At 43.4% G+C, this 27768-nt stretch overlaps 1 protein-coding gene across 3 annotated transcripts in view; it reads right to left on the reverse strand.

Annotated features, from left to right (window-relative positions):
* Positions 1-25575, reverse strand: part of efr3a (EFR3 homolog A (S. cerevisiae)) — a 99137-nt gene extending 73562 nt beyond the window's left edge. The window contains exons 1-2 of one of the 3 annotated variants that reach the window (XM_029453105.1): positions 25413-25575; positions 25043-25146 (exon numbers count right to left, since the gene is read on the reverse strand). In XM_029453105.1, the coding sequence (XP_029308965.1) occupies positions 25043-25052 (10 nt within the window). In that variant the 5' untranslated portion in view covers positions 25053-25146; positions 25413-25575. Of the gene's footprint in view, positions 1-15261; positions 15369-25037; positions 25147-25412 lie in introns of those variants that run through there. The other 2 variants (XM_029453106.1, XM_029453104.1) reach the window with 2 other exon arrangements.
* Between the last annotated feature and the right edge of the window lie 2193 nt (positions 25576-27768).

Genomic DNA, 27768 nt, shown 5'->3' on the forward strand with positions numbered 1-27768 from the left:
GTGGGCGTTTCCTCGAGCTGTGTGGACTTCTGACTAACTTCTGATAAACTCAACAAAACAATGTCCTGTTCAAATATTATTGAGCATGTTACGGTTTAGGGGATTAAAAAAGTGTCCAGCCGGGTGGATTATATTTCCTGCTCTCAGCCCGGGACAACAGGTTTGTTTGTGCAGAGGCACCAGGGGCAGAACATGAATGACAGCAGCTCCAAATTACATTAAAACCCATTCTGGAGAAGAGCATGATGGCTTCAATACTGTAATAGAGGCGATGCATCAATGTGAGCGTCCAGCTATAGATCTGCAGAGAAGGCTGCATAATCACAGCGCAGAGCGTCTCAGAGGGAGAGATGGTGGTGGTCACACGGACTGATGAATTACACCCCAACACAACTAACTCAGCTGGCTGAGAAGAGGCCATTACAGAGGATCAGATCCATCATCCTGCTGCCACCAAACAAAGGCAGAGAGATTTTAATAACATGTAAACGCTTACACAACCACGACATATCATCAGAACAGGACATTTAAATGCATGTTCAGTGTTTCTAAACATCTTGTTAGCACGTGTTGTGTTCAAGGTGCATGTTGGGTAAGGACTGCTGCTCTGCCCCGACCAGCACCTGAGCAGAGAACATCATCTTTACTTCTCATCGACTCCCACAGGGGACAAAACTCTGACCGAAGACGTTGAGCAGAAAAATACTGCGAGACAAACACGAGCACCGTGAAACTGAAGCGGCTCCGACTGAGCTGCAAAACATTTACAGTTATTGTGTCATTTATGTTTCCTGGATCATCTACATTAAACTGAAGACAATAATTACTAACGTCCATGTGTGTCGTCTTTGAAGGGAAACGACTTCATGATGGAACAACAAAAGTAGAAAGTCAGAAATACAGAAGCAGAATGAGAAGACGTGAGCTGCTACCTGCACCATTTGGTGATATATTCATATCACTTTCCAAAACAGATTTAATGGGAATTTAGTGGTTAAATAATGTCAGTTCTTTGTATCGTATGATTTATTTGTTTATCTCTTGATACCGCTCAGGGCTGGGAATCTTATGACATTTTAAAATAACTCCAAAACTGATTAATACCGATCCCAAAAATAACCTTACTTTGAGAAATGTTATTTCATTTCATTCAACAGAAGAAACCAAACTGCAAAATATTAAATATTTTTCAAATGCAAGATTACAAATCCTTTACGGAAAGATAAAAGCCTTCTCTACGTGCCAACACCCGACTTTCAGTAGAAGTATCAAAGCAATACTTTGAGGTTTGTCAAATATAAACATGTTCTCTAACTTTCTATTTAAAGCATGTTCGTGTAAACTGACGCAACACAACACACCATAACTGATGAGCAAAGTAAGAAGAATGCAAATCTCATCAAGCGTCGATGCAACAGACATATTCTGTTCTTAACGAAACCTTTTATATCTGAGACTGAAATCTCTATCGTCCTGATGGAGCTCAATAAGCTGAACCCCTAAATACACATTTCAAATGTCCCCTCTGCTTGAACGGTGCTACGCAACAACAACAACAACAGTGTACTAGTGTAATTGGGCTGAAATAATTCTGTAAATGTGACATAACTATAATTAGAGCGTCTGACCTACCGGAGCTCAGCAGGCCTCGCCTGTTGGAGGCTCGGCTGTAGTTGAAGGCTCCATCAGCCTCAGTACGAGGCACCCGCCTGTACCTCCGCAGGATCGCCCGTCTCAGGTGAACACAACACGACGGCATGACCGCACAAAGTTCCACTTTAATCCGAACCGTGGTCGTCAGAGGTCGCACGGCTTCAGCGCTCCGACATGGAGTCTTTGAGAGGAAAAGGTACGACTGGTTCTTGAGAACGACCCCGGAGTAACTCCACCACGAGTGACTCTGAGGCCGACGTTCATTTCACTCAAGAAAAAGGTAAAAAGTTTCCACTACACCTCAACAACATCCCTGCGTCGCCTCTCTGCGGATTCTTCCTGCCGCAGAAAATATCATCTCTCTGATGCACAACAGGTTGAGCCAATGGGACGTCAGCTGGAGCCGCGAGGCCGTCATCACCTGGGATTACCCCTCATTCTGACAGAGAAGACGAGAAGCCGCTGGGTCTAATGTGGGCCTGTCTGCAGCGGCTCGGGTTACCGGCCTCTGTTCAGAGGAAACCGTGATCCACACACACGGAGACGAAACCTGGAACCAGAAAAGCCTCCAATTTCTGGGACTGCACACAGCGGATGATACCCGACAAGTAAAACTTTCACTATAACCTGACATGACATGCAGCGTGTTTGTACATCACTACAGTAAGTGACCGGGTTAAAACTCAATCCTTTTAATATCAAGTAACCTGGTTAACACGGCTTCATCCTCTCATGCTGTTTGTACAATCACACTGAGGACAACACTAAAGATATTTACTGGATCTTAACATTGGTGTGTTACACATGATGTGAGTTTTAATATCTCAAACAGCTGCCCCCCCCCTTGTGTTCCCAGAGGTCACATCAAGACCAACACTGACCGACACCGTCCTGCAGTGTTGCTTTAATAAAAGCAAACATTACTGTGCGTCTGTGGATGATTCCACTTCACACGCTCATAAATGATGGTTATATTTTTCTTTCAGCCAGAAGTATCCACACACACCCCGCCACAGTAAATCTCACCTCCGGTAGCGCCGTGTACTTTAATCTACACCTAAAGCGCCTGAGAGGCACGTAATCTGCAAGATTAAAGAGCACCCTCAGCCCTCCTGATTAATTCTCTGTGCTTTGACAAGCAGATGAAAGCAGAACAGCCTTCATCTGACAGCATCATTCTCACAGCGCCCTTGCTCAGCTCAAGTTTTCGGGGTTGGAGACGATGTGCAGATTGTTAACACGCCCCTGTGGGGGCGACACAGCTCGCTGATGTCACGCCGTCCTTGGAGAAGAGAAGCATTAATAAATAATGTCTGGGAAGATAGAAGTTTGATATTCTGAAGCATTTAGTGATGAAGACATGCAGGATATGTGGATGTTATTCTGTTTTTAGGAGCTTTAGCTTGCTGCCTGTTTACGGTCAACAACAGTTGGCAAGGCTGAGGTAGAGACGCACGGCCAACAGAAGAGCACGCGTCTGATCGGAAGGGAAAACACTTTAAACATTATGAAAGGAGGAAATGTAACTTATTTAAAGGCCTTGGAGTCTGCACGGCTGCATGTGAACAGGAATATTAGTGAAATATTCGTTTTCATTAGCCATGTAAACAGATTAGTAGGAATATTGTTTGTTTTTTCAGAAGGGTAAAACACTCAATATGTTTTCAATTATAGAAAAAGCAGCAAATCACCACAATTAAGAAGTAATATATGCAAATGTATTATTCATTTCAGCTCAATACTGGTCTTTATTATAGTACCACGAATACTGTGCCATCTGTGAGCCAAAGCAAGACAACACAAAGCCCACGGAGGATATGAGATGGGTTCTATAGAAAGAAACTGAAGTTCTCACCATGAACCCACAGCGGCTTCAGTCTGCAGGTAAAATAAATGATGCTGCGTTCCACATCCATCTCAATAATGGCCTCTGTTAGCGTCAGAAGAGCAGTAAATATGAAGAACCATGAGCCTCAAAGTGAAAGCTGACCAACACATACTTCTCATAATGATCTGTGAGTCGGTAACATTTAGACATGAATATCTGTTGAACTCACACAAACAAGTTTCTGCGATTTGCAAATGGGCAAAGTGTTTGCTTTGAGAACCGTGGCTCTGAAAGGCAGGTGGGCTCATTGACTTGCATTACCACGTCCTGCTTTTAAACTTGAAGGGTGCGTGCACTAAAAAACAAACAAATGATGGCCCATAAATTCAAAGCCTCCCCGCTGCTCTGCTTCGGTCCAGGCCAGACGGAGGGCTACATTTATACTACTTAAAAACCAGTTGTTGTTCTCGCTCTGTGGCCTGGAGTTGTGTCCGGCTTCAGTCAGCAGCGCCATCGCACTGAAACGAGGAAACACAATAAAAACAACGTTTGCATCTTGCATGCCAAGTCAACCTTCTGTTGATAAATACATGTTCTGTCACACTGAACACGGCGTCAACCTGGACGCCATTCTTGTTCATTTCTCCAATCTGTACGTTTGAGTTTGACCAAAGCATTGAGACGTTACAATGATCCTTCTCATTTTAACTTAGGAAACTCAAGGACAAAGTGATAAACCTCATCACAGGGAGCGTCACTCTGATCGGTGAGCGTGTCGTCTCCCGTGTCGTCTCGCGTCCCGTCAGAAAGACTTCTTTGACTTTTTCTGGATCGGCAGAATTTGCATTTTCAATTCAGCCACTTTTCACTGGTTCAACATTGAACATCTGATCCAACACCATCACTCTTCTTCCAGCTCCCAATTTCTCAACACCAGTGATTCGACCACTACAAGCTCAGCTAAAGTGACTAGCGTTGTTTATATACGGCACAACAACCAAAAGCCTGCCAAAGCTTTGACCAGCTGTACATTTTACTTTCCCACAACACACTGAAGCAAACACTAACTCAACATGTATTCCCCCCGTTTGAAGGTGAATCCAAAATATCCTTGAAACATCTGCTTCCATCAAATCATCTAATCCAGTTTACACGAGCCAGGTGTGGCGTCAGGCGGCTTTACACTCATACTTTGGGCATTAAGCAGCCGTCTCCTCAGGGACTCGACACACCATGACACACATACAGTAGCTGCAGGTGACGTCAGGGTTTGTGGAGGGTTTGTGTGCGTGCTTCACGTTGCCAGTTATTTATCTACCAACAGATACCAACATTAGTACCGGACATATTTAAAACGGTTTAAATTCCTTAAACACATATTTTCTGGGCAACTGACGAGGATCCTTGTAGTTGAAATGTGTGGCGTTGTAATAGCGACACATAATCTCCAACGGAGAACGTTGCTGTGATGCTTATGACTTTGACACTGAACGCTGCCGTTTGCATTCCAACTGCGTTTCGTTTAACGTGAGCACAACCTTAAGTTGTCTAAAGCGGAGCAGAAACTCAAACTACCAACTGCAGATCAGAAAACACTCATTTGAAAATTGTTAATTGTATTTTTGTTCAGGTTTTCAACGTCCAATAACCAGAATACTGAAACTACACGAAATGAAGTTAAAAATACCTTTACTTTTACACTGCCTATAAACATCATCTTTTTCCATTTGTATTCTGATGCGTTGAACATACTTCTCCATGTTGTGAATGGTTTATATGCAGATCATTAAACTGCCCCTCTATATCACATGTGCTGTAAAGCGTAGTGATATAAATAAAGGCGTCTTGCCTTGAGTCATTTCTTCTCCCACCCACGGCTCACAGCTGCTCTACCAGGGAGGACAACTCTCTTATTCATTCATTCTTCTTTTATGACAATGTACAGCATAATCCTGGTCTGTACACGTAAGCAATTTGGGGAAAAATCTAATCTGGAGTCTTATTCTGGATAAAACATAAAGGTACGTTCCACTTTGAGCTCGTCCCATCACTCACACAGTACAGCATCGTTAAAAACATTTAACCAGTGACCAGCAAACACTCTGCACTTTGTGATGAATGACTTCTGTTCAAATTGAATTATGATCCAACTGTAGATAGTGGATTTGTGCGGAGGCAGTGGAAGCTCAGTATTTCTCATTTAAATATTCATGTAGGGTAGACAAAGGGAGGAAATGGAAACCGAGTCAGATGAAATCCCAGGGTTCACGTTTCTGAGACGGGAGGAGGAGCACGCAGGCGTTGGCGGGGGAGGGAGGAGGAACAGGAGGAGGAGGGTGTCATGAGAAACCTGAGCTCTCTGGAAACACTCAGGTGGGAAGGTACGAGATGTTGACGCACATCCGAAATCTCAGCACAGAAAACAGACAAAAGGATCGTTTCTTCCAACTCGTTGCTCATTCAAGACTAAAAACAACTGCACGCAGACCTTTAACAACAACATGCACTAATAATCTTACAGATTAAGTGCAATCCTGACGGTTCAAGATAAATATAGAAAATGCCAAAAGTTCAGTCGAAGAGTTTAAGAGATAATACAACACATTTTATTTCTTCATGCTTTTAGTGCAAAGTCCACAACTGTCAAAACATCTTGACTTATTGAATGTTTCATGGTTTCATGGTTGTCATCATGGTTTTGATAGCCTTGCTGGTTCATTGTGATGTGTGGATGAAGCAAAACAATGTTTAGTAAAATAAAAAAGTAAACTTCACATTTCAAAGCGAACGATTTGAACATGTTGAAGTCTGTTATGTTCTGTGCATGTTCCTCCTGCTGCACACATGGGTTAGGGTTAGGCCTCACTACATTAACAACAACATTATTGGTTTTAATACGTGCGATAACTTATGTTGCGTGTGAATTATGCCCGTTGTCCGTCAGAAAAGAGAGCACCAGATTGAAAGTTATGAGCCGACCGTAAAGGTTGAACTCGCTGTGAGTAGAAAACACGTTCTAGCTGCTCGCTGTGGCAAGACGATGCTGATCCTTCGATGAACGTGATGCTGTACATTTGTTGAAACCATAACTTGTGATTAACAGTCTCCAAATGTTCAAAGTATTTAGCAACTTGCTGCACTGGAGGCTATCGGGGGTCCTACTCTGGAGCAGTGAGGTCTAGTTTATAGAGTGGACCCTGAGAATACCTCCTGTGACATTTGGCCCTTTAGAAACACAATAAAACTGAAGCTCCTCTCTCTCCAGCTGGCTGCTCCATCAGCCTGCCAGCGAGCGGTCGCTAACGCCAAAGAGCGATTCCAACGGCCGAGTCGGGAGATCCATCAGACGCAGCGGGGAGGGGGATGATTGCTGCGCCAGCCCATCCATCTCTGGAGGAATTACAGCCATCGCGAGGGAGGAATCAACCGCAGGGTGGAGGAAGAGGAGGAGAGAAGAGGAGGGAGGAATCAACTGTAGGGTGGAGGAAGAGGAGGAGAGAAGAGGAGGGAGGAATCAACCGCAGGGTGGAGGAAGAGGAGGAGAGAAGAGGAGGGAGGAATCAACCGCAGGGTGGAGGAAGAGGAGGAGAGAAGAGGAGGGAGGAATCAACTGTAGGGTGGAGGAAGAGGAGGAGAGAAGAGGAGGGAGGAATCAACCGCAGGGTGGAGGAAGAGGAGGAGAGAAGAGGAGGGAGGAATCAACCGTAGGGTGGAGGAAGAGGAGGAGAGAAGAGGAGGGAGGAATCAACCGCAGGGTGGAGGAAGAGGAGGAGAGAAGAGGAGGGAGGAATCAACCGTAGGGTGGAGGAAGAGGAGGAGAGAAGAGGAGGGAGGAATCAACCGCAGGGTGGAGGAAGAGGAGGAGAGAAGAGGAGGGAGGAATCAACCGCAGGGTGGAGGAAGAGGAGGAGAGAAGAGGAGGGAGGAATCAACCGCAGGGTGGAGGAAGAGGAGGAGAGAAGAGGAGGGAGGAATCAACCGCAGGGTGGAGGAAGAGGAGGAGAGAAGAGGAGGGAGGAATCAACCGCAGGGTGGAGGAAGAGGAGGAGAGAAGAGGAGGGAGGAATCAACCGCAGGGTGGAGGAAGAGGAGAGAAGAGGAGGGAGGAATCAACCGTAGGGTGGAGGAAGAGGAGGAGAGAAGAGGAGGGAGGAATCAACCGCAGGGTGGAGGAAGAGGAGGAGAGAAGAGGAGGGAGGAATCAACCGTAGGGTGGAGGAAGAGGAGGAGAGAAGAGGAGGGAGGAATCAACCGCAGGGTGGAGGAAGAGGAGGAGAGAAGAGGAGGGAGGAATCAACCGCAGGGTGGAGGAAGAGGAGGGAGGATAGGGACTGAGGAGAAGAAGTTGGAAAGATAAAAGTAAGAACTAGAATTACTGCTTCAGCAGAAGATCCACGTCTGTGCAGAACACTTCAACGTTTGATCCTGTTCGATACTTGTGTGAAATTGTCATTATTAGCGTACGAGGTCTCAAGTTATGGACAGAAACGTGTTTTAGGAGGTCGTGGTGACCTTTAACTCTTAAATCTCTTCATCATTCTTGAGTCCAAGTGGACGTTTGTGCATAATTATAAGAATTTCCGTCCAGCCTCGGCTGACGTCGGACGACAGGGGGTAGGAAAGACCAAGAGAGGGGAGGAAGGGGAGCAGGAAAGGTTGGATGATGGAGGGGAGGAAGCAGACGTGGGAGAGGAGGCTGGAGAGGCTGCAAAGTGAAAAATGAGCCCAATATTCAGTCTGTTCTCCGTCCTCCGCCCTCCAGACGATGAATCTCTGAAGAGGCTGAAGACATCGATCATCAATCCTGAACAAACCCCGAGTCTACACACGACACCTAATCCAACAACTATACAAACTAGTTCTAGATGGAAGATGGAAGGAGAGGATTTAACTGAAGATTCCTCTCCATAAATCATCGAGAGCTCAGGAAGCTTCAGCGGTTTAAGGTTTGGATCTCAGTTCTGAAGATACAGTACAGACACACGTTCATCTGAACATGACCCCAACCGTACACCAATCAGGAAAAGAAAGATAAATGACATTTAGTTTGTTCCACAAGTTAATGAGGAATAAACAAACGTCAGTTAATATACGTTGATAAGTAAAACACTATTGTACAGAAACGCTAAAGATATGGTGGAAGTGTACAAACAGTGGCACTGATACTTGATCAGATCAGTGTATATCTTGGTATACTTCATATTTAAATGAGTGATGATGTGATTTCAGTGCAGGAGATCTATGAAGATAAGGATGCGTAGAAAGTACCGGTGTCTGCACGGTACTGGAGTAAAACGTGTGAAGCGTTCACAGTGGAAGCTGGCGGTGCAGCTGAGCTCCACAGATCCACTTATTCATTCTGACTCTGAGAACCCAGAGACTAAATAACTGATCAGCTGTTTGATTCTCAGCATCATGTAACTCACCAGGAAACATCAGAGGGGGGAGGAGGGCAGCGCAGCACGCGGGGGGTCTTAATATATAGGATGCTTTTGCGTTTACGTATGTTTTACACTCTGATCTTAAATAAAAAATATCCTTTTTAAAAATGTTATTCTGAAGAGGATGTCACAGATTAAATAAAATAATAAATATGACATAATAAACTGGCCTGGATGTGGAACACATGCGCATTGCTCCTGAAATTATGTCAAATCTCTGGAAGCACATACACACATACACACTCCTCAGGAGATCTACGAGTGACACACTGTAATGACTGTGTGACATTTCCACACTGTGGAAGACTCAATATCCTTCTCATCTCAGCTCTCAGGTGGCAGCTGCAGCTTTATGATGGAGCTACGTGCAGTCAGTCATACATGAACACAAATGCTCACAGGAAAAGCTCTCTGCTGCACTTCTCATACACCTGTGTGTGTGTGTGTGTGTGTGTGTGTGTGTGTGTGTGTGTGTGTGTGTGTGTTCTGACATAAACATGTGAAAGTGAAATGACCAATGGTTGATAGAGAGCCTGAACTCATCACGATGCTGCTTCGTTGCCGGGGTCCCTGAAGGAAAGATGGTTTGATGACTTAGATCTGGGGGGCTCCTCAGAAGCTTGTCTTGAGGACCGATCGGCAACACTTTCAACCACACCACCAGAGGGAGACGCCAACGGAGACTATACCAATACTTCACCCGCAAAACGATCATTTGTACATCAATCCCTCTCCGTGGTGCGTCGACTTGTTTAAGAAGAGTCGGTTCTTCTCTGCTGCCTCCTCGCTGAACGAAGAATCACAAACACAGAAAGTGTTGATGAACTGAAGTCAATGGAGCAAAACTATCTGCAAACATCTGTTTACAAACGCTCACACGACTCGTGCAGAATGATCGCTTTTATCCAGTCGTATGAAACAGTCGCACAGTTCCTGAGGAGCGACTTCTGTTCATGCAGTGTTTGAAATAGTGAAGCATTACGAGTCTCACGAGCCGGGAGAGTTTGTAAACGGATGTTTCGTTATATAGTTTTAACGCAGGATGATCACTTGATATACTAGTTTTCCTTTAGGGGTCTGGTTCCATGTTGGAACACACACCCACCCACCCAACACACACCCACCCACACACACTGCTGGGAGAAGCAGAGTTAATAATACCCTCTATTATCACGTGCTGACAGAGTGTCGTCTGCAGGCTGTGACGATGACGGCGATGAGAGGTGTCAGTCTGATAATGAAGTGTTTGCAGTGGAAGCTGAAGGGGATTCTCTGGAATCTCTCTCTTACTTAACTCCTCTTTCAACAGACAACAGACAGGAGCCGCTCTGATACAGACTTCAGTGTGCTGCGTCTGAATGGCAGTATGTTTTAAATGTCAAGCACCTGATGACAGACGACGTATTCTGCAGGTTGCAGATTTTCCACAGCGGGGAGCAATTCAGTCGTTCTCAAATGAGCTCTGCAAACTGCACCAGCTGCACACATGTGGACACGCCAGGAGTCCTTCTGGTGTTCATGTGCTGAGCTTGTGCTTTGGTCAGACAACAGTCTAAATGTACCCAGAAAACATAGTGAATTAGTCAGAAACCTATTTAATATTATTGATATGGAAGTGATTATTAAAATAGATGCGCTGCTTACACTGTGGCGCGTCTTTAACATCCCTGAGTGTATTAGACCATCGTGTGTTTGTCTCCTCTCAGTTTTGAAATATATTGAAAGAGGTGCGACTGGCTCAGATGAAAGTTATTTATAACCTAATAATTCAATTTATATTCCGCCTTACTCCTATTTCTCTATGAAAATACCAAGCGCACCTTGATACCTTCTCACTGGATCACCATGTGTTTCCATCTCACGACCCCATCTGAGAAGTTCGGGACGACCCCGCTGCGTCACTGATGACAGTAAAAAGGCATCAAAAGTTGCCTTCAATGTCCCATCAGCTCACAATGGGAGTTCAGTGTGAGTGACGGCGGCGCCCTGCTCTCCTGTTCCAGTAAAGATGTTTCTCACAGGCAGCAGCTGGATCCATCAACAGACGTTACGGTAACGGCAGGAAAACTGAGACGTGCCGAGTACGGGAAGCACAGCGGCGACTCGATGCTAATCCTTTTAGTAGCCCATTCCTTGCTCGGATCAAATTGCTAAATATCTGAAAAGCGCTATTTTTATTTTTATTGCATGTTTAATCTTATTGTGGATTTCAGAAATAATCCTAAAGTGTGATAACAGATACTTTGGGCTGGATTTATAGCGAAGACAGAACACCGACTCAAATGCTACATTTACTGCCGTCGAAAAACCTCTGAATTTAATTTAATTTAATTAGATGCAATAAAAAAGCATGAATGTACTTTTCTGCAATAAGATTTTAGCTTTTCAAGTGTTATTTGTCATATGCAAGTTAACACGGAGTCAACAGTACAATAAGAGCCTTCTATTATGACCACTCTCCAGTCAAACAATACCTGCCCAGCGCTGCAGCAGCTGAAACCCAAACCATCGGTGGTGCGGTGAAGGAGAGCTGCAAAAATTGACATTTTAAATCATTTGAACACACACAGAGTATTTAATTTAGTAACCTTAATTATGGGGGCAGACTACGAGGTGGCCGCTGGACGAAGTAGAGTTAAAGCTGAATAAAGCTCCGCTCTGCCAGGACAGTCTGAAAAACTACAAACTTTGATCATAGACAGAAACTTTAGAAATGTTTGCGTGCGGCATTTTCTGCTACTTCCTCTTTTGACAGACTCAATGTCTCAATGAGGCAGCGAGCAGACTGCCAAACGCCACCGCAGGAAGAGATCTACAGGCATATGGTGCTGTTTACGCAACACCACTCCAGTTTGCTTGTGCTGAAGAAACACATCTGCTCAGCACAGCAAGGCCACGATGAGCGCGAGGTGCACCAACAACAACCCAGCGAGGGCTCAGTCTGAAGCAAAACCAACCAACAAGCATCAATTCAGTGCAAAGTAGAGTCTTTGGAGCTGTGATGCAGCTTCACTCCACAGAAGACTTTTAAACCCGTGCAATATGAGACCATGAGATAGGGCGGTATTGTTAACCGAGGGAAATCGTTGTGCAGCAGTCGCAGTATGAAGAAGGAAACACGCCTTGAGCAGATGCACAACAAAAAATGGAGACGTGTGCATGATTGTTAGCATTAGCAGTAAATGAATGGAGCGATAACACAAAGATCTAAAACTAAATGTGATGTTCTTGTTAGCGACACATGAGCAGCTAATGTAATGAGACAAACATCCAGAGACATGTGAGCTACAGGATCCTACAGTCCCAGAGGACAGCGCGGGACATGAGACGGACAGCAGACTGTAGACATCATGACGTACGTCACGTGACTGCAGCTGCTGAGAAATGACGGGGAGCGTCCAGCGGCAGACTGAGGCAGTGGACTGTGTAATTGCATATACACTATACAATTTATGGAGCTCTGCCATGCAGCTATACTGAGCAGTGAGACGCCTTCAGGTCCGAGCATCACGGCACAGAGACACGTAATCAGACCTGACGCTGCGAGCGCTGCAGCCACTCGTGTGATTTTCATCCTGGTTCATTTTTACCTCCGAAAAACCTTCCTTTTCTTTTTTTACTGGAAATATCAGTTTTTTATGTTGATTAAGATTGAATGTGTCCTCTGTATTATACATGATGAAGCATGAAGTGTTTGAGGTGCAGCAGGCCAAATGTAAGCGCCAAAAGTGTCTGTTGTAATCAACAACAAGTTCAGTAACCAGGAAATGTGTCATCAAAAGGAGAGGAGCAGCGAAAACAAGAAGACTTTAACAACGACTTCAGGAAAACATTTTCCTAGTTTCAAGTTATTTATTGTCGTGTGCACACCTCAGGCTTTTTATGGTCATTTTATTTCACTAATTAAATGGAGAGACAGAGACAGAGAGAGAGAGAGAGAGAGAGAGAGAGAGAGAGAGAGAGAGAGAGAGAGAGACAGAGAGAGAGAGAGAGAGAGAGAGAGACAGAGAGAGAGAGAGAGACAGAGACAGAGACAGAGAGAGAGAGAGAGACAGAGGGGCGAGAGAGACAGAGAGAGAGAGAGAGAGAGAGAGACAGAGAGAGAGACACAGAGAGAGAGAGAGAGAGAGAGAGAGAGAGAGAGAGAGAGAGAGAGACAGAGAGAGAGAGAGACAGAGACAGAGACAGAGAGAGAGACAGAGAGACATAGAGAGAGAGAGAGAGAGAGAGAGAGAGAGAGAGAGAGAGAGAGAGAGAGAGAGAGAGAGACAGAGACAACAGAGACAGACAGAGACAGAGACAGAGAGACAGAGACACAGAGACAGACAGAGAGAGAGAGAGAGAGAGAGAGAGAGAGAGAGAGAGAGACAGAGACAGAGAGACAGAGACAGAGACACAGAGACAGACAGAGAGAGAGAGAGAGAGAGAGAGAGAGAGAGAGAGAGAGAGAGAGAGAGAGAGAGAGAGAGAGAGAGAGAGAGAGAGACAGAGACAGAGAGAGAGAGAGAGACAGACAGAGAGAGAGAGAGACACAGAGACAGAGACAGAGAGAGAGAGAGAGAGAGAGAGAGAGAGAGAGAGAGAGAGAGAGAGAGAGAGAGAGAGAGAGAGAGACAGATTGTATATGTAAGTAAAGTAGAGTGAAAGATAAATGCTGATATAATATTAACATGTAACTGCATGGGGTCCAGCCCAGGTGTAATGTAAAGCTGCAGATATCGCCCCCTCAGTGCTTTGAGTCTGCAGATTGTGTCTGAAGGTATAAATGACTGAACGCTGCAGCAGCAGGATAACTGTACGTGTATGTAAACATGTCCTCCTGCTCAGTCAGCCGTTTGCTGCAGTCAGCTGTGTGTCTTGTTTGTGTATGTTTGTGTGTACAGGACTGTATATTTTACAGTCAGCTATTCTAACATGAGTGTTGTTCCTTTGTATATCCGTCTTTGCAAGTGTGTGTGTGTTTGTGCTCTTGTACTTCAATTTGAATTGTGTCCAGAGTGAGAACATGACGTCCACTCCGCAGGTTAACTTTACACATTCAGGTGCTGCACATGCATTTCAATGAGGGTCCTCACAAGTATAGACGCGTGTGTGTGTTTGACTTAATTGAGCATGAAAGACAACAGATGACCTCTGGTGCTTACGTGCTGCCGCCAATCAAACATCTGCAAGCCTGAGGCTCAAGGACGAGCGGATAAACACACAGTCCTTCATGCTCAGATTCACCTGTGGACAGTCTGCACACTGACAGTCCACACGGGGACAAAACAGCTTATGAAGGATTTCCAGTTGCTGCTTGAGGAATGTTCTAGTTACAAATGTGTACATCTGTGTCAGCTAGAGCAGAATGCGAGTGCTGCAGCAGCTCGTATGGGAGGCGTTATGGAATAGAGTGGATGTTGGTCATGTTTCAGAGACGCTGACGTGCAAAACCTTGAATATTTCTATTGAATTAAAACCAAGAAAACAAACAAAAATGTGTCAAGTTACTGGATTTAGTTTGTTAGATAAGAGCAAGGTCGTATGAAGTGGACCAATGACGTGGCTCAGAGCTCAGAGCTGCATGTGAACGTTTTGTATAACGACCAGTATTAGCTCACAATTAAAGTCAACCTTGTCCTTTTTATTTCAAAGTATTCTGATGCTTGTTTTTAAAGATGCATACCATTTAAACATAAAAGCATCCAAACATTTTATATCTGGAGGAAAGTTAATCTGGCAAAGATAATCCTCTTCTGTGAGTCCTGGCAGGTGGATCCCAACCTGAAGCTGATGCATGAATTCATTTCAAAATAAAAGAGAATTCAAAGCCCAATCTGCATAGTTCACTTTACAGGCCTCAATGCTCAATTCAGATGTGTTCCCCCAGTGCTGCAGTTTTAACAGCAACTCAAGTACATAAATTAAAAGCTTTATTTAACTGAATTCAAGATATCCTGATGATAAACGATGCATTTTAATCTTTAGGGGCTAGAATGACGTGTGAGTCAGCACCATGCAGCTGCTGAAGTGAAACAGCACGAGCTGTAATTCATAAAACCAACAGCCAGGGTTACGAATCATCAGCGTCACACTGTTGCCCATCCCTCACTTCTTATGACAACATGAAGTCTTTGCTGTCGCAGCCATTGGTCTAGAGGTGTGTTAGTCAAGCGGAACCAGGCAGCTGATTGGACGATTGGAAGGAGTGGGCTCGATGGGCAGAGAGCAGATCAATGGCTGCCGCCGTGCAGGCTTGTTCATCGAGACACAGACCTGGACTCTGTTAGCCTCCCTTACTCTGTCATTGTCTCACTCACACACACACACACACCAACAAATTAAAAAGCAGCCCCCTACCCGAGTCGTTGTTCTCTGAATCCATCCTGTTGGAGGCGACGCGGAGGACGGCCTGTCAGGTGGACCTCGATGCCTTTCTCTCTCTGTCTGTGTTTCCAGCCTCTCTCTCCCTCTCTCCCTCCCTCTCCCCCCCCTCACAGACTGACTCCCATCTCTGACCTTGCAGTGTTTGTGTTTCCCCTCGCCGGCAGCAGCAACAGCAGCAGCAGCAGATCTGCTTAAGGCTGCAGATGAAGCTGCAGCGCTGCACAGTCGAGTCCAAACTGCTAAAAACGCTCAAAATATCCTCGGTACCAATTCCTCTGAGAGATGAGGGGGAACACGTTAAACCCCCTTACACACACACACACACACACACACACACACACACACACAGTGTTGGCTTGAAGGTGATTCAATCATCCCGATTGCAATTATGCAGATTAACTGAGAGAGACTGCTGTTCCTTTTTAGCATTTTAAAATGTGCAGATGTGTGTGTGTCCTCTGTGGTTGTGTAACTGTGCATGTTTTCACGGTGTGTACGTGTTTGAGCTTCCATCCATGTGAGGACTAGTTTTTAATTTTAGACCTTGGGCACAAGGACATTTTTAAAAAGGAGGGAAGTATCAGGAAACGTGAGGACTTATTTATGATGAATTGAGGGCGATGAACTCCGTAATGCCATAAATATAGAAGATTATTAAAGCGTTCATCAAGTTTTGCCGGAAAGACATTTTTAAAAATAGTTACGTGAGCACATTATTGTGAACTGCAGATATGTTTTGTAATTCAGGACATTTTTTCCAAAGCCATTCTGGAAAGTGAGAACAGCTTTGTGAAGGGAGGACATTTCTGGAAAACAACAAAATCTTAAAGAAGGAACATTTTTAGAAGTGGGCATTTCTAAAATGTGACATCAGTTTGAATAGTGAGGACTTTAGAAGCTGGAAAGCAAGAAGATTTGATCCGATCCTCACAGACAGCAGCTAAGACTTGATTTTGTTTAGAATTATATTTTAGATTACAGCTACAATTAGAGGCCAGGGATAACATGTCAAAAAGGGTCCTCACAAGTGCAAAAAACAAGCGCGTGTTTGTGTAATAGTCACAGATGGCTGCAGCAGATACCATCATGCCACACACTCGCCAGATAGCTGAGACACTAAATTTAGAGACTATCTGAGCTGAAAACACACAAACAAGAATCACAGACGAGCTCGAAACCTTTTCTTGTCTCTTCATTCTCGTCTAAAACACTTCAATGAGACGATCTGAGAAGGAAAACATCCAGCTGGTTGAAGTGACTCCTCTCCACACACTACTTCATGTCACGGGTCAGTGAGAAAGGTTGCAGCGCACCGGTTAAGAGTGACTTCAGAACCTTTTATTCTGCTCAAAACAAGAACGTTAATCGGACTTAATCTAAAAGACGACCGACAGAACTGTGGAAACCCATCCACACTTTAGTCTTTTGTAGAGACTTGCTGTAAAGGCTGATGCTTTACATTTGCTATACATGTTTACAAACTTGTCCAGAACAAAGACACACAGCTTTGTTTTCAGCTCAATTTCTAGTATTGCTGCTGTTGAAAAGCTTTCATCAGCACCAAATCTCAGGATTTGATGGACACATACAACACGTCAGCATTCACACAGAGTCAGAGACTCCATACAAGGACATCAGCTCGTCAGTAGTGATAAACATTCACAAACACTCACACACGGTTGGTTATCGGGAGCAATTTGGGGTTCAATATCTCGCCCAAGGACATTTTTACATGCTGACTGCAGGACTGGGGATCGAACCACCGACCTTCCGACTGACGGATGATCACTCTTCCTCCTGAGCCACAGCCGCCCAAATCTCTTCTTTATACAACATGGAAATCATAACTGTAACTTTGGATTTGCTCGTCCTCCAACTTACACATGCTCAAAACAAAGTGGTGAGCAGCCAGACTTCACTGACAAACTGACAGATTTGAGCCAAACATACTACAGGTGGCAATTATTATTGCATTATCGATTGCTTCTTTTCTAAACTATTATCAGTTATAATGTACAGAATGTCAGAAACTAGTGAAATACATCCATCCCACGGTGACGTCTTCAAATGTCTAAAACTCAAATTTACAATAATATAAAACTGAGCAAAGCAGCAAATGTGAGAAACTACAACGAGATAAATGAATAAATTCCTTCATTAAGTGAGTAATACATTAGAACATTTATAGTTGTTAAAAAAAAATTGTCGATTGAATATGTTAAGATAAGCGAAATGAACAAAGTCTTATTCATTAAGTTTACATCAGGGGCCCGATATAAAGATCCATACCATATGTAAATAACAATATATGTTCTGACAACATGATCTCAAAGGTCATGAGAAGGTCACCTTTGCATCTGGAATAGATTACCTTGGTGCCATGAAGTTTGAGGCAATAGAAGTAGATCGATGTATGTTGCCACAGGGTTGGTGCAGCTCCGATATAAGGAGCAGGATTGTCTTTGTCTGAGGGACACTACGCGGTTGTGCTTGGAAGCAGGTAGTGTTCTCATTATTAGTGTTTGTTGTGCAACAAAATAATAATTAATCAGCTATATCTGTGTCTGCGCTTTAATGATTCCTCTCTGTTTCATACCACAATGTTGTGAGCCATAAATATCCACGCCAACTACATGTATAAATATTTAAAGAGCTAAAAGAGCTTTTTATTTTGCATTTTTGTTGAAAAACAAACTATTAATGGTCCAGTAGGCTGATAATGAAGTTACAGCTCAACTCAGGTTCCATGTACAGACTTTAAAGGACGACTCCCTCCTATCAACTTCAACTTATCCCTTCTGGACGGAAGATTATAGTCTTAAGGTATAACAATAAGATGAATAAGTCGTAGCAACATCGCACAGATGCTATAGAAGTATCTGGATCATCTGTGTTGTACAATGTGTGTGAAGATGGATGCCTCGTCTACTGCAAACCAAATCCATTTACGGGTACAATTCAAGTCACCGGAACAGAATATCAAATGAATCAACTGATCGATGAATCCTTGCCTGCAGAGTCTCATCGTCTTTGTTGTTCCATCACTGTGCTCATTATACAATAAATGGAAAGCAGATCCTTCTCCAGCATGTGGGAAACCCTCAGGTCAGAGTGGTCAGACATTCTTTCCACAGACTTCACAAACAGCTTCTTACATCCAAAAAAGGACAGACTGCAGAGCCAGAGGGACCGCACAGCAAGCGCCTGGACTGCTACTGTGTCGGTCACATGTGCTCTGGAAACAAATGCACGATACTCCGAGAGCAACAACTTGACCCGACGTTAAGGCCAAGGAAGGACAGCCATCTTTACATACAGCACGACGCTCCGCTGATAATACAGCAGCAGACAGTCAAGGACTTTCAGGAGTTGTAGTTCCAGGAGTACGTTGCGCAGTAGATACTGTCGGAGACTTCACCGTAAAGAAGCAGCACTGTAGGTAGAGATACACAAACTATACGCTGATGTCAACACCAGCACTGTTGCTGTTAACACAGTTCTTCTCTATGGAGGTTTAGCAGGTTAGACTGACATCACATTTTGAATATTGGCAAGTAAATGTCACCCTCTTCCTGAAACATAAGTATATTTTTCTGGAGCTCAGGAGAAAAATAAACTTTGTATAAACAAGAATGAACTTTACATCTCAACTTGGACAGGAAGTCCTTTAATAATTACTCGGAATAAACGGAAATTTAAACGTTAATTATTTCCACTGGGGAACCTCCATCTGCTGAGGAGGAACAGCTACTTAATGGAGGTTATGACCACAATGTTCTGTCAACTGCGGTTTCTAAGGTCAAGAACAAAACTTTCAATCTTAATAAGCATAATAGTATTTTGAATGAGTTTATTGAGTGAATTGTAATCACTTTGGTAATCCTCCGGCCAGTATACTCCATCAGAACTGCTTGTTGGACAGTGACGTAGCTTCGGAAACCCCGACTGTCCCCCAATTTCTGAAACTTTCCAAAACCGAGCATCAGATCAATGGACAGCTTAGCTCGTTGCACTAAACGACACTCGAAGGAGTTGGCTGTTCTGGTAACAACATTACAAACAAGCCTGTTTTCCAAAATTAGCATCAAAATAAATATCAGTTAACGTGAACCACGGATGCACCTTGCTAACCAAGCTAGCGCTAGCATTTGTTCTGCTGGTCCAGACGGGCCTCGCTCTCTTCCTGTCCCAATATGGTCACTTCTGGCTCCAAAAAAGCAGCATAGGGATGACCAACACACCAAACTCAAGGCTTTCAAACGGTATTCCACAAAGCAATGGGCGACTACGTCCACTTCTTATATACAGACTATGTTTCCGACATAACTGCGTGGGGTTTGGACGTGAATAATAATACTTGTGCCGAATCAAACTTTACCTTCTTCTTGTCTTCTTGATTATAGTCAATTATAAAATCATCATATAAGTGCCAACAACTAGTGATGCTCTGCAGGAGACCCAGGAATCATTGAATCCTCTGCAGTCAGTGGACTACGTGTTAATCTACTCTATAATGTGCATGTTTGGGTATCTCCATACTTTGTGTCATGTAATGTTTTAACCACTGTGCTTTCAGCTCAGTATTTCACTGCATCTTGTCTAAAAAGGTTCATATTTTCAAAAATATCAGATGTTCTAATTGTACTAAAACCCTGATTGACTTATACGTACATACTATCCGAGTATATCCCTATAAAGTCTTTCCTTTTACTTTACCAGTGATGCGAAAAGCTAGTTTGTTTCAACATCAAGGTTTCCAACTTCCCTTCCTCTGAGTAAATCATCCTTTGCATACAAATACTTTGTTGTTAATCTGCACATGAAGACGTGTTCTAATTCTAACATACAGTGACTTCTAGTATTTCAGTGTATACAGGAAGGTGTTGACTGAAGTAAACCAGTTATTTCCTGCTCATGTCGCATGCGGGTGTTGTTCTGCTACACTGCTGCTGCTCCACTGCTGCTGCTCCACTGCTGCTGCTCCACTGCTGCTGCTCCACTGCTGCTGCTACACTGCTGCTGCTACACTGCTGCTGCTCCACTGCTGCTGCTCCACTGCTGCTGCTCCACTGCTGCTGCTACACTGCTGCTGCTACACTGCTGCTGCTACACTGCTGCTGCTACACTGCTGCTGCTACACTGCTGCTGCTCCACTGCTGCTGCTACACTGCTGCTGCTACACTGCTGCTGCTCCACATCTCCGTACCGACACCTGTCTGATGTTGATAGAGACACAACTAAACATCCGACTACAAAACAGGCCAGAGGAAAACTGTAAAATCCTTCAAAAGTGCAGAATAGCAGTAAGCTGAGCGCCACACAACAAGCACACAGAGATAAAAGCTTCCCTCTCTGCAAAGATGCGACTGGCGGAGGAAACGGAGGGAGGCGCTTCTCCTTTGAAGTTATATTTAGGCCAAATCCTCCTTTGCAGAACAAACCGTCTTCCGCTGTGCATACAAATCACAGCCAACAACTGAGGGAGGAACCGTCCTAAGAGCACAGGAAGCGACTGCACACAAACAATTAGCCAGCGGAGCATCAAAACAACGCAGACCCGCTGGGTTTGATTGACTTTGATTCCTGCTGCATCCCAAATACTCCTGTTCCACCTGGAACACAGATGCATGCTGGGTGACTCATTGGACACAACTTTTAAGACGTGAACACACAGAAGCCTCGGTGCAGGTGGTGCAGATCTATTTAGACACATTCACAACACACTGCAAATGTAAAGCTCTTCCAACACACGTGTGTGAAAGAAATAACCCTATGTTGTGTTTTTAAACATCAAATCCAATGACTTTAAGGACCTTCCAGGCCAGCCCGACGATGCAGAACAATTGATTTGTGCAATTTATCTTGGTCCATGTTCTTCCATGTTTGTGCACTCTCACTTCCACCCCAAGTTCTTCCTCTTTAGGACTCATGAGCCACAGTGAGCTGATGTGAACACATTGCTGCTCTTTAAAAAGGTTTGTTGGGATTGTTTTACTTCTGATTGCGGACTCAAGTCATTTAAAATGACTACTTTTTCCTCATTTCTTTTGGGGAAAACAAACCCTTTGTGAGAGTGGTTTCTCAAACGGCTGGTAATGAGAATGCTTGGGTAAAACGACTTGTCTTGGACGCTTTGATAGGGAGAAGCTGTGTTTTAGCAGTGAAGAGCTGATCATACGGGCTACTGCTGCAGCCAACATTAACTTTAGTTAGAACTATAAAAGAAGTTCCATTAAGTATCACTTTAACTGCCCATTATACAGTTCTGCAGCCTGATTGTCCCACTGGGAAACAAATAGCTTCAGGATAGAAATCAAATGACTGTCCACTTTCAGCTTTTCTGTGGAAGCAGAGGACTCCCTGCAAAGTGAAGAAAACACAAAAGGTCTCGCCACCATAATGGGGAAATAAAAACACGTATTTCCCAGCAGGCATCCTTCCATCCAACCAAGCATCTCTGCAGATCTAACTATGCGCTTATTTGACTGTTCATTCAGTCTGAAAGAGCAGCAGCAGGGAGTGTGAGTGACGGCGGGTTTGTCCTACATAATGACTTAATTGAGGTGGTTAACACTTTGAGGATAATGAGAGCCTCTAGACCACAACAGACCCAGGAGTGAGGGCTACGAAATGGAGCAGCACACACACACACGAAAATCAGTGTCTATTATTAATAGCAGCAGCTATAACCGCAGCACTCAGACAAATCAACGCAGGTCTGTCTACTTTCTGTCTCCGTTTGACTCCAACACACTTCAAACTATTATAATTTATCACTCCGAGTGGACACTATTGTCATTTCTCTCTCTCACACACACACACACACACACGAACATATATGTTTCCCCAACTAATTGTAAGGGAAAGTGATTCCACGTTTCCGTGACATTTAAAGAGTTTTTGGTTTTGTGGATAATATTGAACGGAGCATATTGAACTAACGGTGACTCACAGTCAGTTCAGTCTATTTGCCAACGTCACTAACATATTCACACACACATACGCACACACACTGCCCCATTCTGTCGCATTAGCCCATCAGAGATCGATGGTTAAGGTGTCACATTACCGCTAATGTAATCAGCAGTTTACCACTGGGAGTAATTACAGAGCAGACATGAAGCCCGCAGGGCCGCAGAGTCCTTGAAGCTGCCTGCAGTGAAACGCCAACATGCAGACACATCAGCAGTCTGAACCCCCCCCCAAATCAACATCCTGCACTGCCACTGACTGATCCAAAACATAACCAGCCCGTCTGGAGGGGGACCTCGTGGGCCGCAGACTCGGATTACTCATCCTACTTCGTCTCAGCAGCCGACTGGGTTTTTAGGAGAGAATCGTTCTCCAGTACACAGCACCTGCCAGAGCAGCTGCTGGAGGAGGAGAAAGGCGAGGGCGCCCAGAGTCCAACTTTCCCAAAATAGAAACTCTTTCAGACATGACAGCACACGCACACACGGTTTTGGAAGACTCATATCTCGTTTATTTACGCTAACGCTCCACTAGGCGTGTGTTCAAGTGAAGAATAAAAAGGTTAAAGTCAGGACAGAGGAATGATGAGGAAAACAGAAGTGATGGAGTTTTAATTAATTGTTTGTCTATTAAATATGCCATCACAATTTGGTGAAGCACAAGGGGAATTATTCAAATGTCTTGTTTTGCGTCACAACAGTCTCCCAAATATTCTGTTAACTATCCAAGAAGACTAACTAATATATATATACACACATTTATTTATTTATTTATTTATTTATTTATTTATTATATATTATATATATTATATATATATATATATATATATATATATATATATATATATATATATATATATATATATATATATATATATATATATATATATATATATATATATATATATATATATATATATTATATATATATATATATATTTATATATATATTTATATATATATATATATTATTTATTATATATATATATCTATATATATCTATCTATCTATATCATATTCTATATATCTCTATATATCTCTCTCTCTCTCTCTCTCTCTCCTCTCTCTCTCTCTCCACTCTCTCCCCCCTCTCTCTCTCTTCCCCCTCTCTCTCTCTCTCCCCCCTCCTCTCTCTCTCTCTCTCTCTCTTTCTTCCTCTCTCTCTCTCTCTCTCTCTCTCTATCTCTCGCTCTCTCTCTCTCTCTCTCTCTCTCTCTATCTATCCTCTCTCGACTCTCTCTCTCTCTATCTCTCTATCTATAGAGCTATAGCTATCTCTCTACCTCAATGTATATAAATGTATATATAAATGTATATATTTTTATATAAATAAATATTTATTTACTAATTACAAAATATTTTATTTGCACTTTCACATTTAAATAAACAGAGCACTGCTTTCACCATGTTGGGCTACATTCCTGCTAATGCACACATATGTGCATCACAATAACACTGCTCCTGACTCACAGCCTCTCCTAGAAACAAAATATGAATAAAAAAGAAATACCAAAACTTTTCTTGAATAAATTGAGCTTTGCTTCCACGTTCACCTTGTGCTACATTCCTGCTGATAACAAACCTTCACATCAAAGTAAGAGAAGAGAAGAATTCAGAGCATTTTCATTAAGTCCGTCTGCTCTCTGTTGTAAAGTGTATTACTATTCTCTTCTGACTGCAGCCGCGTCATTCAGGGAAGTTTCTGATGAGTATGAATTTAAATGTTAATAAAAGCCGATCATGTTCATTTAATTGTGGGTAGCCAAAATCGTGATTGCGATTATTATTCGATAAATTGCGCAGCCCTAAGAGGCACAAAGAGGGAGGAGCTCCGCTTAGCTGCAGTGCAATGACAGTGATAACAAAGTGTTTGAAAGGACGCTGCATCAGTTACAATGTGCTGCTGTTAGCCTGCCAGTGATGCCTTTTCCCACAGTTTATGTTTACGCTTTGTAATGTCCCACCTGAGCACATGCCACCAACAAGTGACCTGCCATTTCTCACACATAGTTGTGATCAAATACAACAACGAGGCATATTTGTGCAACACTTGCAATGTTTTCAGACACATTCAAAATCACGGACACACCTGAATGCAGCACAACAGTAAGCTTCATCAGGTTTGTCCTGTTGCTGCAACAATCATGTCATCACTGATTAGTCAGTTATTACTTTGCTTCATACAATAAATCGTCAGAAAACAGTGACAAAGGTCATCATTCCCCAGAGTCTAACGAGACAGCTTCAGAGGTCTTGTTATTTCTGACTTTTAACCGACTTTACAGGAGAATGAGCACTTTATCCTGACTTTGTTTATTAAATCCAATTGTGAATATTAAAACTTTATAAATGTGTCAATGACAATATGATAATGAACAATATTGTTTAATTCACATAAAAAACATTAGATGATATAGAGCAGAACTGTACGGCTAATATATCCAGTATTAAACAAAGCATCTACAATTAGCTCCACATTGACCAACATTAAAATGCTCTTACATGTATCTATTAGTGATAACTGAATATAACAATATTATATAATGCACCGTGCAAGAAGCCAGTCTGCATAATGAGTGCTTTTACTTTTAATACTTTAAGTACAGTGCGCTGATCTCACACACACACACACACACACACACACACACACACACACACACACACACACACACACACACACACACACACACACACACACACACACACACACACACACACACACACACACACACACACACACACACACACACACACACACACACACACACACACACACACCTTACCGGCTGGCATCCTGGTGCTAATGTACCGCAGTTCCTCCTGTATGCTGAGCAGCGATTGGTCCTGGGTTAGTTAGCCTCCATGTAGCTTCTCCTTCTCACTTCACCTGGCATCGGAGTGACATTAACATCACCTGATTAAGAGCTCACACACATTTAACAGCCGCTTTAAGTCAGAACACAGAGATATAAAGCCTGAAGAACAGGCTGCAGCGGTGTGTCCGCGGTGAACAGTCCTGTAAACACTGATTGTCCTGAGGAATTAGCCGTTGAAGCTAACGTCTCAGGGAAAGTCCCAAACACCGGGTTTAAACACAGACACAGCATGAGAGACGGTAAGTGACACATTTCGGGGGTGAACCGGCGGACATACCTGTAGGTAAACAGCAGCAGGACAGATTAACTCCTACACGTTACTACAGTGCTTCCTGCTTTACGGTGACACACAACACGGAAGTGTGTGCTGTAGCCGAGCAGATCCTAAAACTCCCCCGTTCCTCCTCAACGTGCAGGGCGCGTGCAGGAGTCGCGAGACGGCTAATTATAGCTGCCTGCGGCAAGGTGTGCAGTCCACCGTGGTGAGGTGCACGGTGCTGTGCAGAGGTATGTCATGCCCTTATATGGGAGGCTACAGTGAGTTTAGTTTGTACGTCCCGGTCAAAGTACATGTGTCACATGTTTAAGATGATAACAGGGACTTTTATTAGATGCACAGATGCATGGGGTTAATCCAACATAAGTGTGAAATCAACATTACTGTATGAAAGAAAACATTTAAAATCCAAATTCAGAGTTTGTAACTGTGTGTGTAGATTTAAACTCTCCACAGCTACATTACATAACGCCTCATGTACATATTAAACACTTGTGATATAAAGTTGTGTTGATGTGAGTCATGAAGTGGGGAAGCTTCATGATATCTGTTAGTTACATGTTTGACTCTGTTCACCTGTAGTGTGTACAACATGTATGACTCTGTTCACCTGTAGTGTGTACAACATGTATGACCCTGTTCACCTGTAGTGTGTACAACATGTATGACCTTGTTCACCTGTAGTGTGTACAACATGTATGACCCTGTTCACCTGTAGTGTGTACAACATGTATGACCTTGTTCACCTGTAGTGTGTACAACATGTATGACCCTGTTCACCTGTAGTGTGTACAACATGTATGACCTTGTTCACCTGTAGTGTGTACAACATGTATGACCTTGTTCACCTGTAGTGTGTACAACATGTATGACCCTGTTCACCTGTAGTGTGTACAACATGTATGACCCTGTTCACCTGTAGTGTGTACAACATGTATGACCCTGTTCACCTGTAGTGTGTACAACATGTATGACTCTGTTCACCTGTAGTGTGTACAACATGTATGACCCTGTTCACCTGTAGTGTGTACAACATGTATGACTCTGTTCACCTGTAGTGTGTACAACATGTATGACCCTGTTCACCTGTAGTGTGTACAACATGTATGACTCTGTTCACCTGTAGTGTGTACAACATGTATGACCCTGTTCACCTGTAGTGTGTACAACATGTATGACTCTGTTCACCTGTAGTGTGTACAACATGTATGACTCTGTTCACCTGTAGTGTGTACAACATGTATGATCCTGTTCACCTGTAGTGTGTACAACATGTATGACCCTGTTCACCTGTAGTGTGTACAACATGTATGACCCTGTTCACCTGTAGTGTGTACAACATGTATGACCCTGTTCACCTGTAGTGTGTACAACATGTATGACTCTGTTCACCTGTAGTGTGTACAACATGTATGACTCTGTTCACCTGTAGTGTGTACAACATGTATGACTCTGTTCACCTGTAGTGTGTACAACATGTATGACTCTGTTCACCTGTAGTGTGTACAACATGTATGACTCTGTTCACCTGTAGTGTGTACAACATGTATGACCCTGTTCACCTGTAGTGTGTACAACATGTATGACTCTGTTCACCTGTAGTGTGTACAACATGTATGACTCTGTTCACCTGTAGTGTGTACAACATGTATGACTCTGTTCACCTGTAGTGTGTACAACATGTATGACTCTGTTCACCTGTAGTGTGTACAACATGTATGACTGTTCACCTGTAGTGTGTACAACATGTATGACTCTGTTCACCTGTAGTGTGTACAACATGTATGACTCTGTTCACCTGTAGTGTGTACAACATGTATGACTCTGTTCACCTGTAGTGTGTACAACATGTATGACTCTGTTCACCTGTAGTGTGTACAACATGTATGACCCTGTTCACCTGTAGTGTGTACAACATGTATGACCCTGTTCACCTGTAGTGTGTACAACATGTATGACTCTGTTCACCTGTAGTGTGTACAACATGTATGACTCTGTTCACCTGTAGTGTGTACAACATGTATGACCCTGTTCACCTGTAGTGTGTACAACATGTATGACCCTGTTCACCTGTAGTGTGTACAACATGTATGACTCTGTTCACCTGTAGTGTGTACAACATGTATGACCCTGTTCACCTGTAGTGTGTACAACATGTATGACTCTGTTCACCTGTAGTGTGTACAACATGTTTGACCCTGTTCACCTGTAGTGTGTACAACATGTATGAATGTTACAATACATATCTTTAAAGGAGCTTTTCTCTAAAGGAGCTTTTTCTCACACTCTTCAGCAGAAGTCTCCACTTCAGTAGCACTTACATACACCAAACTCTCCACTTTCATTCCTCTCTATA

The sequence above is a fragment of the Cottoperca gobio genome, chromosome 17 (genome assembly GCF_900634415.1).
Source record: "Cottoperca gobio chromosome 17, fCotGob3.1, whole genome shotgun sequence".
In the NCBI taxonomy this organism is placed as follows: Eukaryota; Metazoa; Chordata; class Actinopteri; order Perciformes; family Bovichtidae; genus Cottoperca; species Cottoperca gobio.